The sequence below is a fragment of the Lampris incognitus genome, chromosome 3 (assembly GCF_029633865.1).
Source record: "Lampris incognitus isolate fLamInc1 chromosome 3, fLamInc1.hap2, whole genome shotgun sequence".
NCBI lineage: Eukaryota > Metazoa > Chordata > Actinopteri > Lampriformes > Lampridae > Lampris > Lampris incognitus.
The window spans coordinates 104,481,301-104,497,353 of NC_079213.1; the positions used below are offsets into that span (position 1 = coordinate 104,481,301).

Sequence of the window (16,053 nt, forward strand, 5' to 3'; positions counted from 1 at the left end):
CCGGGCTGCAGAGACACAGACCCGGGCTGCAGAGACACAGACCCGGGCTGCAGAGACACAGACCCAAACTGCAGAGACACAGACCCGGGCTGCAGAGACACAGACCCGGGCTGCAGAGACACAGACCCGGGCTGCAGAGACACAGACCCGGGCTGCAGGCTGCAGATGGGGTGTATAATTGAACAGCTCTTGGGTGGCAGTTGTTTGTTCTGTCCCAGTGAGGGCAGAGCTCTAACACCCGCTTTTCAGGCAGCGTTCACCTTTACTTCGTGTGTGGCTGGACTAATCTGAACAATGCATTCAGTGGACAAAGGTGTGTCTGTGTGTGTTTGTGTGTGTGTGTGTGTGTCTGTGTGTGTGTGTGTCTGTGTTTTAAGTATGATATTTAGTGCCGTGAGAGTGTTTTGCACTAAAGCCATTCTCGTCTGCAGTGAGAAACCCACCACTGCTGAATTCCCGGCACTATGAAACCTTCCTTGGTTAAATGAAAAATATTCCGATTTCGATTTTGATAGTTTTTTTTGTTTTTTTTCCCAATTCAGGACCGGCCCGAGTTTTCTGAAGTAGTAACCAACCTGGAGGAATGCCTCTGCAATGTTGAGGTTTGGAGAGGATCTTATACAGTCTTACTTGATTCTTATCACTGACTTCATGTCATGCTCTATCTACTGACATGTCAGTTCCTTGTTTATTGTAACATACATGTCAGTAATACTGTGATCATTGAAATCCCGGTTACCAGTGGTGATTTTGCATTTGTAATTTTTGGCGTGTGTGTGTGTGTGTGTGTGTGTGTGTGTGTGTCCGTCCTCTTGACAGCTGATGTCTCCAGCCTCCAGTAACAGCAGCGGCTCCCTCTCCCCGTCGTCATCCTCAGACTGCCTGGTGGGACGAGGAGGGCCCGGCCGGAGCCACGTGGCCGCTCTGCGCTCCCGCTTCGAGTTGGAGTACGCTCTGAACGCTCGGGCCTACGCGGTCTGGACTCAGAGGTATGTGAGCCCGGTGCTTCTCCTCAGGCTGCCGTGGACGAAAGACCTGGCACAATTTGCTATGTGACGCTGACTACAGCTACTGCATATCCATCTAGCAATTCCTTTTTTTTTTTGGATACCCCCCCCCGCCCCTTTATTTCTCCCCAATTGTATCCAAGCTGTCCCGGTCGCTGCTCCCCCCCCCCCTTTGCCGAGCCGGGGAGGGCTGCAAACCACCACATGCCTCTTCCGATACATGTGGAGTCGCCAGTCGCTTCTTTTCACCTGACAGTGAGGAGTTTTACCAGGGGGATGTAGTGCGTGGGAGGCTCACACTATTCCCCCCAGTTCCCCCTCCCCCCTGAACAGAAACCCCGACTCACCAGAGGAGGCGGTAGTGCAGCGACCAGGACACATACCCACATCCGGCTTCCCACCCGCAGACATGGCCAATTGTGTCTATAGGGACGCCCGACCAAGCCGGAGGTAACATGGGGATTCAAACTGGCGATAGCCATGTTGGTAGGCAACAGAATAGACCGCCATGCTACCCGGGCGCCCTTCATCAAGCAATTCCAAGGCTGATTTTAAACTATGTTGAAGTAAAAAAAAGCTTAATGGAGATGCCAAAATATCACCAAAAAAAACAAAACAAAAAAATTTACAATCACTTGAGTTTAACTTCATCATCATCATCATCACCATCAGTTCTGTAACCTATGGAGGTCATAGGATGCCTCAACAGGTTGAGTCATCATTGTGTTTCAGTAAGGGGGGGGGTACCTGGTGGTCCCTAGCCCCTCTCCAGGTATGGACGGCCATTGGTTCACAGAGGAACTCATCCGCCCTTTGACAGGTTTTGTTTTTAGTCCTGCTGGGTGTCCACACACCCTCCTCACAACAACGCAAGGGTTGAAGCGGGGGTGCCGGTTTAGTCACCAACGACCCGACGGTTGCATTTTAACGTCGTACCCAGGACGAAGTTAACTTAGTGTATCTATTTTATCAAGTACTATGTACAAGTACATGACACTCAGAGAGAAGAGATGCATTATACTAGATTTAGTTAGCTCATTTCCATCTGCAGCCCCCGGGCAAGTAGATTTATAAGTGTGTGTGTGTGTGTCTGTCCAGCTGTAGGTTTTGTATAGTGAGGATTGATAGTTAATACTGAATATGAGCAACATGTCTATCACGTATCTTTAGGCACAAGTCATGGAAAATATCTTTGAAAAGTCCCAATAGAAGAAAAAGAGTGGGAACACTGAGTGGAGTCCCTGGTGGTTTTCCATCACCTGCTCTACTATTTGGTCTCCAAGTCCTCTCCTACCTGGAATTCCAAAAATGTTGTTTCTGGGCCTGCTCTGGTTCAGAAGGGCTTTGTAGAGATGAAAACGGACTCTCCTTTATCCAATGTCTGACCAGTAACATGAAACAACACTCGAGACACTTTACTGCAGTAGTAGGGGGCAGGTTGCTGGGATACTAAAACCAGGAAACAAAGGAAAGCAAATGCAATAAAACATGCATGGCATTCAGACTAAGGCCTCTGCTCGTGTCCCGTTTGCAAGCCTCTGCATTGCATACTGTGTGTGTGTGTGTGTGTGTGTGTGTGTGTGTGTGTGTGTGTGTGTGTGTGTGTGTGTGCGTGTGTGTGTGTGTGTGCGCGCGCATTATGTGTGTGTATGAGTGTATTACGTGTGTCTCCAATGTTTGTGTCTGTGTAAAATGTGTATACTGTGTCTGTCTGTGTTTTTGTATTGTGTGCAAGTGTGTATTGGTTTGTATATTGTGTGTATTGTGTATTATTTTTGTTTGTGCATGTGATTTTGTATGTTTTTACAGGTATTATTTGTTTGTATTGTGTGCAAGTGTGTGTGTATTATATGTATGTCTGTATATTGTGTCTGTATTGTGTATTATGGGTGTTTGTGCATGTGATTTTGTGTGTTTTTACAGGTATTATTTGTTTGTAATGTGTGCGAGTGTGTGTGTGTGTATTATATGTATGTCTGTATATTGTGTCTGTATTGTGTATTATGGGTGTTTGTGCATGTGATTTTGTGTGTTTTTACAGGTATCATTTGTTTATATTGTGTGCATGTGTGTGTGTGTTTTGTGCACATATGGAGCCTAGTAACAATCTCCATGAACACAGTAACAGGAGGCGCGGGTTGTGTGATGTGTGTTGTGCTGTGGTGGCGTCCAGCACTCGAAATCCATTGGCAAGGTGTCAAAATTGCCATCAATATTTGATAATCCAGCAGAGAAAGTGAGAGCAGGCAGTTGGTTATTACAGCTCACCAGAAGACATCAGATATTGGACTCTTGCGGCCCGTATCTACCTTCACTTCATCTATTTTTCATGATGCGGGTTCATCATATCATAGCTCTGTATGTCCGTCTGATGGCATGCCCAACACGTGTCGTTCTTATGGCTTGATGAATAAATGTTGACGTTTTCTGCCGTGACAGATGATGGCTATATTTTCTTTTTTCAGTGAGGGCAGACGTGCCTCTGGAGGGCTGTCATTGGAGGAGCTAAGAAGGAACATGCAGTTTCCGCCCATCGACCGCAATGGTTTGTGTTCACGTGCACATCTATCTATGTATCTATCAGCAGTAATGGCTCTTATAAGTTTTAACATTTCATAGTCAAGGTTGGGATGAGTTCACATTTGCAGTTTAATTAAAGGCACAATATGTAAGTTTATCTACTTCACCAAAGAAATGAAAATAACACATCCACCGGAATGGTAGTATAAATATGCTAATTATTGCATTGCTTTTCCCAATAAAAAATGGTACCCATCTATTTTTATGTTTTAAAAAATTTGATGGCCCTGCAAAATCTGTTATTGTTTTGGTTTGAATTCAAACAATCATGTGTCCCACATGGAAATGTATCCTTAGCAGCGAATTAAACGTCTTCATTTGGATTGATCCAAATCTGATTGGCTGCTAAGGCGTGCATTCCCACACAGGAGCTGCTGTTGTGTTTAAATTCATAACAGATTTTGTAGGGCCATCAAATTTTTTAAAGCATAAAAGTAAATAGGTCAATAATTTTTTTTTCAGGAAAAACTATCTTGATTAGTGTACAATTAATGTGACTGTTATTTTTATTTAAGTAGATAAACATGCATATTGTTCCTTTAATTCAGGATTTTTTTTAGTTCTAATCCCGGAAAAGGTTTTTGCCATTAAAATGATTTCATATACAGCATATGAAAAAATAATTCATATAATAGTAATAGTAGTTTTACCCCTTTTTTGTATATATTTTAAATATGTGGTAAGGGATATTGTAAACTGTGGCTCAAGTGTTTCTTATCATCATCATATTTACTGAATTGAACATTAATTGATCCCACTCCTGTTTATTTATCTATTTTAGACTCATACTTTGACTTATACTGCAGTTTATTGGACTGGTCAACATGAAGTAGTTTTTTTGTCATTAGTCATCTTTGACTTTTCCCTGCATCTCCCTCCAGGTTACGTATCTGATCCATTGAGTACCATGCGCTTCCACTCTTCCTTCAGCAGCGGCGGGAGCTTTGAGGAGAACAGCTAACATAGCAAGTAGCTCTTCACCAAAGTTATTAAATCCCCATTCAGTCAGGAAGACATTTATCCCTTTTTCTGAGGGTTTGTACAATTAGTCTATCACACTATCACACACATGTAACAACCACCAGTGACAGACCACGGTGAGGCGGTCTGTTGGATTTGCTATCAAGAAGGGCATTGAAAAGAAAACCTTCATGATTTGGATGAGTGTTAATGGATAAGGACAATGGATTATTGATTTTAACTGGATGGAAGCCATTACAAAATCATGTTCAACGGGGAAGTTAGTAGCTATTGTGAATTTGCCGTAAACACTACTGAGATGTTAATGGAGTTTATTTTGCAGTTTCATATCTGCAGTTACATGTTTTCAAATATGTCAAGTCATTCAGAATGCTTAGCTTTGACTTTTATACCATGTAAATAATTGTAATGTGCTAATTTTGGTAAATGTTTGTGAGTGTCATTAACAAATGGTTGAAATAAAGACACAGAAACCTTGAAAAATGGTATGCAATAGTCCTGATACTCATGCTGTCAGTACAGCTTCATTTTATGCATGCAGAAGAAAACAAATGTTAGAGTGATTGGTAGTGTTCTCTTACTTTTAATGGCCAAATCACACAAGCTGCTCATCATTGGGTTTGACAGATATGAAATGGAAATCTTCATAGAACATCACTAACTATGAAAATCAGGCAAAAAGGATGAAATGAAAAGTACCATATCTGTTAAATAAGAGGTAGCACTAGAGGGAACAATGATGAACTGACAAAGTGACTACATTGGACATATCACAATTTTGCCATTTTTTTTAAGTCTTTTTTAAAATTGATTAAATTTAGATAATTAAATATATACTTAATATTATATATAATATATATCGTATATCTATAATATATAAGAATATATAAATATATATAATTATATGATTAAATAAAAAAGATTAATTAAATTTAAATTCAATTGACTTTTTAAGTCAATTAGTCTAAGGATCAAGGTTCTCAGAGCAAGGTTGAATTATCAATGTCCCTTCCTGAATACATCATAGTCTCAACTTTTAGTACTTGAACCAATACACTAATGATGTTTTCATGATCTAATAATCATGATTAGGGTAGTATATGTAGGGTATAGTAGGGTAGTATATGTTGAAGCCTTGACTAAAAATGTCAGCCCACGTTAACACATAAACAGTATTACCCTCTGCTGTGCAAAACAGACACAAGAAATCGTTGAGATCAAAGTAAAAAGTCAGTATTGTGCTTTTGCCCAATGAGTCAGTCAATGGAGATTTAAAAAGTGTGCGAGGGTGCCTGAGGGCACACTAAGCCATGGGAGTCTTAAACATCTATGAATTATTCAATCATTTGTGTAGTGTGAGGGGAAGAGTATCTGTTTACAGGGTATTAGCGATAGCATGTGTATCTGATACCTTGTGCATGCTATGACTCTTTGTTAGGCACCAGCAAGAGTAAGAGATGAGCTATTGTAAACATTTCATGCGACAATCAAAACTTAATACACATCCTCTTTCATTAGTTAATCAAAAATAAAGACTATTCAAGCTTTTGTTGTATACATGGACATCACTTGAGGGCTTCTGCATCTCATCTGCATTGAGCCATCTTGATTTTAGCTGACTGACTCCCACACCCATTAAGTAGAAGAACTGTCCAATGAGACAAATCACGTTTGGTGATCAGTATGAATATACACACATCTAGGTCTTCATGGAACCAGTTGATTGTCATAAGCGCTGTGCATATCTTCTTGCATTGCTGTGTGCTGAATTAAGTGTAAGTAATTTTTCAGAGATTGCTTTTGAAACCCGTCAGCTGACTTTCTGTATTTCAGTGCCCTTCTGCAGTATGCTGTTTTAATAACTACTCTCTGTCCTTGTAGTAGTCAAGAGAGGATATGAATTGCGACCAAACAGCGAAGTCTCATCCATAGAGAAAGTACTCAAGCGGTCTTTGCTAAGGGTATGTTTGATGTCCTCAATCAACTGTACATCTTTGTTGCTTCCACTGAGGCCCCCATCTGAAGATTTAGATTGGATTTGTTCACTCTGGGAGTCCCCGTACCTACCATCTTCTGACTTGGAAGTTGTTGTGAAATCTATTACTTCTGTAACTTCTATACCGTCATGTTCTTCTTTGGTATCTTCATGTTCCCCTGCTTTCATGTCATCAGAATGGTAGAGCCTCTCTGTACTGTCTACGTGCTCTTGATGTCCTTCAGTGTCGGACAGGGATGGGAGATCTTTTGTCTCCTCAGCTGTTGTTTGCTTTTCTTTTATCTCTGGATCATCTTTTGTTGCTTTCTCCTCTTTTTGGTCCTCAGTGGCTCTCTCAGGTCTGACGAGTTCAAATGGGTGGTGGGTACCTGCAGTGCTTTCAACCTCAGTTGTTGAACTATCAGTTTGCTCAGTTTCCCTCTTTGTTGATGCATCTTGATCCTTGTCTTCTTCAAATGGTCCAGCAGTGTCTTTGTGCTCTCCTGAATGTGTTGCATCTTGCCTTACTGGCAAAGCCATGGGTTCATTCCCATTCTGTTCAGTTTCTTTAATGAGGTTTATGGCTTTGACCTCAGTCTCCTCACTCACTTCCATTTTATCTCCTGTGGTTTCACTTTCACCAGGGTTATTGCCATTTGAGCGATTGCCTCTGAGTTCTGACTGTGTGGATTCTACTTTCGTATTGTTGTCGGGTTCATTGTCATCATTTCGTGTGGGTTCTACCTCTTTTGCTATGCTGTCAGTGCTGGCATCAACTCCAGCTTCATGCTTGGGCATCTCTGACATTTTAACTGGACTCTCTGATTCGGAAGGCGTGGTTCTTGGTTCTTCTTCTTCTTTTGTCTCAGAACTAGTCACTCTGGCAGCATGATCTAAAGTCGATGCCTTCAAGTCATCCAAAGGTTCCACAAATTTCTCAAAGAACTTTGATGTTTGATGAAGGGTCACCCAGTTTGTGACTAGATCCCTGTTGTCCTCTCTTTCTAAGACCTCTGGAGTTATGGCATGTGGCTCAGTTTCAATAGTTTCCTCCAGTATGTGAGCTTCTTTACTAGATGCACTGTTCCCTTTGGCATGAGCTGCTACATTGTGCGTGAGCTGCAACGATTCTGCTTGAGGGTTGAGCACCACACTTCCGCCTTCCTCTGATGGCTTGCTTGCCTCCTCTGTGTCTTCTCCGTCTGCAGCAGTATTTTCATCCCTGTTTGGGAGTTTGTTGATCTTTGATTCTGAAAGTGTTATGGACTTTTCTATCGCTTTGTCCACTATATCTGCTGCACTGTCAAAACTAACAGCTGTAGGTTCTGAAAATGGGGCCTGATACACAGCTGTTAATTCTTTGATATTATTTTCCACGTTATTATTCTCTTGTTTCAAATCTGAATTTCTGTCTTCAGTTTCACCATTGGCTTCATTTTCAATATCTGAGTGTTTGTCCTCCTTTTTGTCAGGATGTTGTTTTGTTTCCTTGGCCTCTTGGCTGATCTCATCCAATTTATCTTCAACTATAGCCTTTTCTTTAACCTCCAAAACAGAATCCACCTGTTGCAAATCATGCTGGCTATACACGTTATCGTTTCCTGTTTCAGATTCCTTTTCCCTTTTATCAGTGCTGGGAACCTGATCCAGCCCATCATCTTCACGTCCATCCATTGTCTCTTCATGGTCATCAGAAGTCTGTCCAACCTCTGCTCTAGAGAGTACCTCCACCTCTGTTTGGACCACTGTACTCTTCTCCTCTGGCTCCATGTTATCTTTTGTGTCTTGTGTGTCAACCTTTTCCTCGTCCCCCTGGTCTTTTCTCTGTTCTCTGTCTATCACTCCATTTTCAGCATCGGTGTCTTCCTTTTCACTGTTGCCCTCTTTTTGGCTTTCTCCATGAACATCTGTTGCTTCCGTTGCATTGCCTTTGATCTCCTCGGCTATAGCTCCGCTTACCTGGTCTACTGATTTATGGTCCAATGCATCATCTAATCCAACAATTTTTTCAATAGACTGTTTTACCATCTCATTCTCTGCCCCTTTGTTTTCAGTTTTTGTAAGTTGGTTCTCAGCAGTATGAGACCTTTCTACATCTTCGATAGTTTCATCAGTTGCTGTCACCTTTTCTTCAGACTCTTTTTCATCAGCTTCATTTTTGACACCTTCACCGTCTCCAATTTTGCCATCCTCATCATCTCTGTCTAACTTTTCTGTTTCTTCAATCTTGTCTTCATATATGATCTTATCTCCTTTTTCAAACTTTCCTTCCGATTGGTCCTCTTTTGCCTCTAATCGAGCCTCGCCACCATCTTCATTCCTTGTTGTTGTGTTTTCTTCAGCTGTCATAGTATTTTCAGCATTGCTCTTACATATTTCCTCCTCATCCTTTCCACTATTTTCTTTTTCCATTTTCTCAATTTGAGTAATCACTTTATCTCCTGACCCAGTGTCCTCGGGCTTCCTTTTTTCCATTTCATCCTCCTCTCCGTCAGTTTTGAGAGATCTTTCGGTTTCCTCCTCTCCCGTGTCATTCATCTGATTGCCTTTAACACTCTCTGGTAGTTCACCATCCTCCGTACTAGCGTCTACCGGAGAGGCCTCCTCTACTGCCTCCTCTTCATCTGCAGCTGTTGTGGGCTTATTTAATATTTTCACATCGATTGCCTCCGCTGCCTTTTCAGCATCGACTGCTGTTTCTCCTCTCCTTTCTGATGAGCCGCTCAAGATCTCCACTGCTTCTGAGCCTCCCGCCACAACCTCCCCCTTGCCTCCTGACTTCTCCATGTCACTTTCATGAGCCTCTTCAACACTGACTGCCCCCAGCTTCTCCGAGGATGACACTTTTATCTCATTCATCTCGCTCACTGCCACTGCCTGTGCCTCTGTTTTGTCTGGGGCTGCTGTTTCATCAGTCATCGCCTTCATTTCTGATGGCAAGGGCTCATTTCTTTTACCACTCTCTGAAAATTGCTCTGTCTCATCAGGCTGCACGTTAGCCTCTGCCACGACTTCCTCCTCCTTACCATTCTCTTCCCGGGTCTCTGGGGTCTTGGTGGCCTCTGTGGCCCCTACATCTGAAGGTGTTGCTGGTTCATCTGCCTGAAGCTCTTCAGCCTCTAACCCTCCCATTTTCTCCTCAGAATCAGGAGACAGAGATGCATCTTTTGCATCTCCATCCTCTGATTTATCCTTCTCCGCTATGCCCTCTGTCTTATTAGTCTCAGATTCAGCCTTTTCTGCTTTAGCCACCCTGTCACTAGCTGTGTTGATGCTCTCACAGGGCCCTGCTTCTGTTTCCTTCTCCTGTTCCTTCATCTCAGATGTGGTCTCTCCTTGATTTGTTGCTGCTTCAGCTGCAATGGCAGCACTTTCCTCATAATTCACCTCCTCTGAGAGGGTTTGTGGCTGCATTGTAAAAGCAATGGCAGCACTTTCCTCATGATTCACCTCCTCTGAGAGGGTCTGTGGCTGCATTGTAAAAGTCACAGATTTCTCTGGTACGGCATCTGTAAAAAACAAAAATTGTGAAGTTAGTTTTGGAAAAGACAACCAGTGTGTTTTTCTGCTATAGTTTTCCTCTGCTGTATATTTGTATAGTTGTGTGTATAATATCACCAAAATTTCAGATGGAAAGGTTATCCTTTACTGTATTAACAGATTACCATATGGAAATCTGAAGTAATACAGTAGAGTTTGTTATCAATGAAAGAGACTGTTGTTCATTGTTCAAACATACAAAAAAGGTAAATGTGGTACCCCTGTTGTCCTGTTGATATTCTTTCTTTGTCAAGTCTTCTTCCACTTTGGTACTTGTATCACTTTGCTGTGGCTCAGAGCTACATGGTGTCTCCCTCAAAATGGCCTCTGCTAGCTTCTCCTGTTCAGATTTGGCTTGAAAGTTTGCATAAAAAAAGAGAAAGAACCGTGAACTACGTAGGGAAATTCAGTCATGATAATTTTTTTATGTGCACTGTATAAACCACATGATGAGTCTTGATACCAGAAAGTGAGACAATTAAAAGAAATATTAAAGGAATATGAAACCTCAAATGACATTTCTTTAATCTTTTAAAAACAAAGCATGGAAACTACATGCAAAATAATGATTCACCAAATAAACATGCACAGAATGAAAGTTACAAACAGTCAGGATTCAGTAACAACACAGCCAGAACAGATGCACAAATCACAATAACACAGGCCTCATTCTTTAAAGTCACTCAGTATAGTTTTAAGATTTAAATAATCCCAGAAATATCTAACATGTTCCTAACATAGCTTTAGTTTCAAACAAATAGTGTTCTACGAGTAATGGGAACCATCAGTTAAGTTTAAAATTAACTGCTGGTCAATCTAATTTACCAAGTGCATGAGATTAATCAAGTTAGGCTCACTTATCACATATCTCTGGATATATCTGGATATATATTGAGTTTTTAAAAGGTTTTTAGTCCTTAAAAATCATTACAAGTCCATAAATCATTTCTTTTCTTTTTTCCCTTCCCAAAACCACTTTGTCCTGCTTTCTTCTTCTTCTTTTTTTCTTCTTTCGGCTGCTCCCATTAGGAGTCACCACAGCGATCATCTGTTTCCATCGCTACCTGTCCTCTGCATCTTCCTCAGTTACACCAGCCACGTGCATGTCCTCCCTCACCACATCCATAAACCTCCTCTTTGGCCTTCCTCTTTTCCTCTTCCCTGGCAGCTTAATCTTCAGCGTCCTTCTCCCAACATACCCAGCATCTCTCCTCCACACATGTCCAAACCATCTCAATCTTGCCTCTCTTGCTTTGTCTCTAAACCATCTAACTGAGCTGTCCCTCTAATATACTCGTTCCTAATCCTGTCCTTCTTCATCACTCCCAATGAAAATCTTAGCATCTTCCAACTCTGCCACCTCCAGCTACGCCTCCTGTCTTTTGTCAGTGCTGCCGTCTCCAAACCATACAACATAGTTGGTCTTACTACCATCTTGTAAACCTTCCCTTAACTCTTGCTGGTACCCTTGTTGTAAATCACTCCACACTCCTCTCCACCCACTCCACCCTGCCTGCACTCTCTTCTGTACTCCCCATTACTTTGAACAGCTGACCCCAAGTATTTAAAATTATCCACCTTTGGCACCTCCTTGCATCCTCACCAGTTCGCTGTCCTCCCTCTTGTTCACGCATACGTATTCCATCTTGCTTCTACTGACTTTCATTCCTCTTCTCTCCAGTACATACCTCCACCTCTCCAGACTCTCCTCAACCTGCTCCTTACTCTCACTATAGATCACAATGTCATCTGCAAAACATAGTCTACGGAAACTCCTGTCTGATCTCTACCGTCGACCTGTCTATCACCGTTGCAAACAAGAAAGGGCTCAGAGCCGAACCTTGATGTAATCCCACCTCCACCTTGAAACAGTCATTCCTACTGCAAATGTCACCACTGTCACACTGCCCTCATACATATCCTGCACCACTCTTACATACTTCTCTGCCACTCCCAACTTCCTTGTACAATACCACACCTCCTCTCTCGGCACCCTGTCATATGCTTTCTCTAAATCCACAAAGACGCAATGTAACTCCTTCTGGCCTTCTTTATACTTCTGTAGTGCTCTTTTGAGGCATGAAACCATACTGCTGTCGCTAATCATCTCCTCTCCTCTTAACCTAGCTTCCACTGCTCTTTCCCATATCTTCATGCTGTGGCTGATCAGCTTCATACCTCTGTAGTTACTACAGTGCTGCACATCACCTTAATTCTTGATACTTTGTGCTGCTTTAAGAAATGTAAATTAGCAGTCGGTGATCTCATACTTCAAAAATACTTTGTTAGCCTTTCAAGTATGATTAAAACATAAACAGGCTACTTCAAATATGAAATCTCTTAACAAATACCCAATTATCTCAACCCTTTTCTGAATTTAAATTAATCCATGACATTATACAGAGGAACACAGAAATGAACACATACAGAAGAAAACTTAACAGGAGAGGACATGCCCAGAGCTAGAAGCAAAGGTCATACGGATGTGATACTTTTTCCCACCATTAAAACGAGAACCAAAGGTGAAGTTAAAAGATCATTTATATAAAACTGAAATTAGTTCAAAGATTGTAAAAATGTTAATGGAGTAATAGCGGAAAAGGCTCTGTGACAGATACATTGATCCAGTCTCAGTAAAGACACCCCACACATTGTGCGATTTTGGCCATCTTGGGGCCGTCTTGGACAAATTTTTGACACTGAATGATGGTTGACTGTTTTGGGTGGTTCAGTGTGACAGGGTTAAGGACAGCCAACAGAGTACTGATCCATGCATCTGGCCATGTTCTGTCAATTTCAGAAAAGTCCAGCCATGATTATGTGGTGTGATAGGAGATACGATGATAAAAACAAATCAGCTAGGACATCATCCTGGTAAGTGACCAATAGGAGCATGGTAGAAAATAACAACTACTATCACGCCTGCTATGAATAAAATGTAAACGTGCTGAAAGGGTCCAAATCCTCCTTTTTCTTTTCTTTTTTTTGTTTTTTGATGCATTACATGGATGCCTTCATCAATACAACTGCAACCCCCCCATACCATTTTGAATGTCTTTTTTTTTTTTTTGGTGTCACAAGGCACAGTCAGGTTACCATCAGCTGATGTAGGTTGTAGTGTCATTGTTAGACCAATCACACAATGTGACAGTAGACTCACTTCAACTTGCACAGTCTAACAAGGAGGTGTATCAGCAGTCACACTCATACAGTCTATGTGGGCCTTAAAGTGAAGGAACCAACACCACAAATTCGGCATATTATGGTGTATACTTACCCCTCTCTGACTCCTCCACCTGAGGAGAGCAATCCTCCTGTTTCTGGGCTTGCAGCCCTGACTTGGCTCCAGAGTTACCCTCGTCCCCTTTACCCTTGTTCCCCGAAGGGAAGCTGGTGTCCAACACCTGTATGTCTGTCCACCCTGTGTTTTCCCCGGGGCTGTCCTGTGTTTCTGAGTCTTTCCCTGCAGGCGTGGAGGTTTGCGGTGCATTGGGCAAGCAACTCTCAGTGGCTGCAGCATCCTCTGAGTCCGGTTTGTCTTCCTCTGCAAGTGGAATTGGGGATTCATTTCGGTTAACAACCTCCTCCTCAGGTTCTTTAGATTCTTCGATGGTTTGGTCCTCTTTGGTGTCTTCAGTTTCAGCCTCCCTGTCACTCTCTGAGGAGCTGGATGATGAATGGGAACTCCTGTCCTCTGAAGAAGGAAGGAGAGAATTCTTTCATTGTATCAATCATTAAGTTTTTTCATCCCTTGATGTTACTCGTTATGTTAAAGGCATTTTCCTCCTGTATTTGATAGTGATAGTAGAGAGAGAGAGAGAGAGAGACAAAAGGCAGGGGAGAGAGGGGATGACATGCAACAAAGGGCCTGGGCCGGATTCAAACCAAGGCCACTGTGGCGAGGACTCAGCTTTATGTGGTACCACTCTACCAAGTGAGCCACCGGGGCACCCCATCAGAATTCAAAGTTAAATCAGCAGTTGAGGTTCTTATACTTGTCAACTGAGAACCAGAATTTGGTCCATCTTTGAGTAGTTCAACCCATGCTGAGAATTTCTGCACTACTGTGTAAAGAAATTGCTAAATGAATGAATCATGATTAATAACTTGATTAAAGACTTGATTTTCATTGACACTGCTTTCATGCTGTGCATGAGTGGTGCAATCAAATATAGATTCACTCACCATCTTTGACATCATTGTCACTGTCAGACGCCTCTCTTTCCTCAGTCTCCCTTTCTTTCTCAATGGACGGAGATGGAGATTTCCTCTCATCTACCTCAGCATCTTCAGCAGGCCCTTCATCATCTGCCTCAAAATCCTCTTCATAATCTATGAGGAAAGATGTGCAACTGTTTCATATCCAAGGAATTTTTCTTTCAAGGGACATTGTCTAATAAAAATGCAAAGTCCACCATTGTTTATTGAGATGCAGTACTTGTTTCAGTTCTCTCTCAATGGCGCATGAATCTTTGAAAAAATTAATTATCCAGTGACGTCATTATACCATCTTGGGGTTTGCCCACTTCGGGCGGTCTGTCTCCTTTGACTTCATTCTCCATTTCCTGGACCTGGCTGGTATCAGGTTCTGGATGGGAGGCAGGATCTTTTCCGGTGTTGTCTTTTTCCATCTCTGGAGTATCCTTGGGGGTCTCGGTGGGGCAGCTCATTGTGGCCTCTCTCCCAAAATCCTCTTTCACTCTCTTAGGAGGAGGGGATGGCTTTTTGTCCAGCCCCATTGCTATGATGCACCTGGGGAAAAAATGACCACAAACACGAGAACTCGTTGATAAAGCGACGAAGGAGTAAAATACTGAAAGAAGAAAGGAAAAAAGTACTGGTCTGACAATTTACTGATTCAAACCAATGCACCGGGCCTTATGTTTAAGATTCGACTACATTGATTCAGACAGCTTGTATCTGGCATAGATTGGAAGGGGAATTGCTGAAACTTTGATTCAGGCTCCAGTGTATCGGTACAGCCCAATACAACACATATCGTTGCTCCTTTCGCATTATGTGTTTCTCTTGTGTTTTCTCCAAAGTCCACGTATTGTCCCATGACACCCCCTCCCCCGACCCTTGCAAACTTTCTGTGTTTCTCTCCCTGATGTTTTAAGCAGACAATTACAAAATGTATGATGCAACACCAAACATATATAAACCACAATTGTGGATTAACTTGACATTTTTTTAAAAGTTGCAAAGATTTTCATGTTTTACTACCAGCAAATGATAATTTAAATAGTATGTTAACGCCATTCCTCTCTCCCTCTCCCATTACTGATTTTTTTCCCTTGCAACTAGTCTAAAATAGCATTAGTACAAATTTTAGCACATAAACTGTTTGCATTGGGCATCCAGGTAGCGTAGCAGTCTATTCTGTTGCCTACCAACACGGGAATTGGCAGTTCGAATCCCCGGCTTGCCTCCGGCTCGGTTGGGCATCCCTACAGACACAATTGGCTGTGCTTGTGGGTGGGAAGCCGGATGTGGTTATGTGCTGGTTGCTGCACTAGCGCCTCCTCTGGTCGGTCGGGGTGCCTGTTCGGGGGAGGGGGAAGTGGGGGGAATAGCATGATCCTCCCACGCGCTACGTCTCCCTGGTGAAACTCCTCCCTGTCATGGAGAAAGAAGCGGCTGGCGACTCCACATGTATCGGAGGAGACATGTGGTAGTCTGCAGCCCTCCCCGGATTGGCAGAGGGGATGGAGCAGCGACCGGGACGGCTTGGAAGAGTGGGGTCATTGGATGGATACAACTGGGGAGAAAAAGGGGGAAAAATCCCCCCCCCTAAAAAAAACAAACTGTTTGTACTAATAGTTTGTGTTATTTCATTGCATCATATTGCACTAAATTGTGTTGTATCAAGAAAGGGCTGAATCAAATTGTTTCTTTTGGCTGCTTGAAATGTGTCTAGCTGCATTGGATGGAAGAACAGCTGTCAGATTCTGTACAGTGAAACAAAAC

The 16,053-nt window shown here is 42.5% G+C and overlaps 1 protein-coding gene across 1 annotated transcript in view; it reads right to left on the reverse strand.

The window, feature by feature from the left end:
* Positions 1-5,150: 5,150 nt before the first annotated feature.
* The window catches only part of erich3 (glutamate-rich 3), a 31,421-nt gene continuing 20,518 nt past the window's right edge, over positions 5,151-16,053 (reverse strand). Inside the window, exons 10-14 of the mRNA XM_056276907.1 lie at positions 14,591-14,835; positions 14,269-14,415; positions 13,361-13,777; positions 10,303-10,437; positions 5,151-10,052 (exon numbers count right to left, since the gene is read on the reverse strand). Of these exons, the coding sequence (XP_056132882.1) occupies positions 6,424-10,052; positions 10,303-10,437; positions 13,361-13,777; positions 14,269-14,415; positions 14,591-14,835 (4,573 nt within the window). The 3' untranslated portion in view covers positions 5,151-6,423. The remainder of the gene's footprint in view (positions 10,053-10,302; positions 10,438-13,360; positions 13,778-14,268; positions 14,416-14,590; positions 14,836-16,053) is intronic.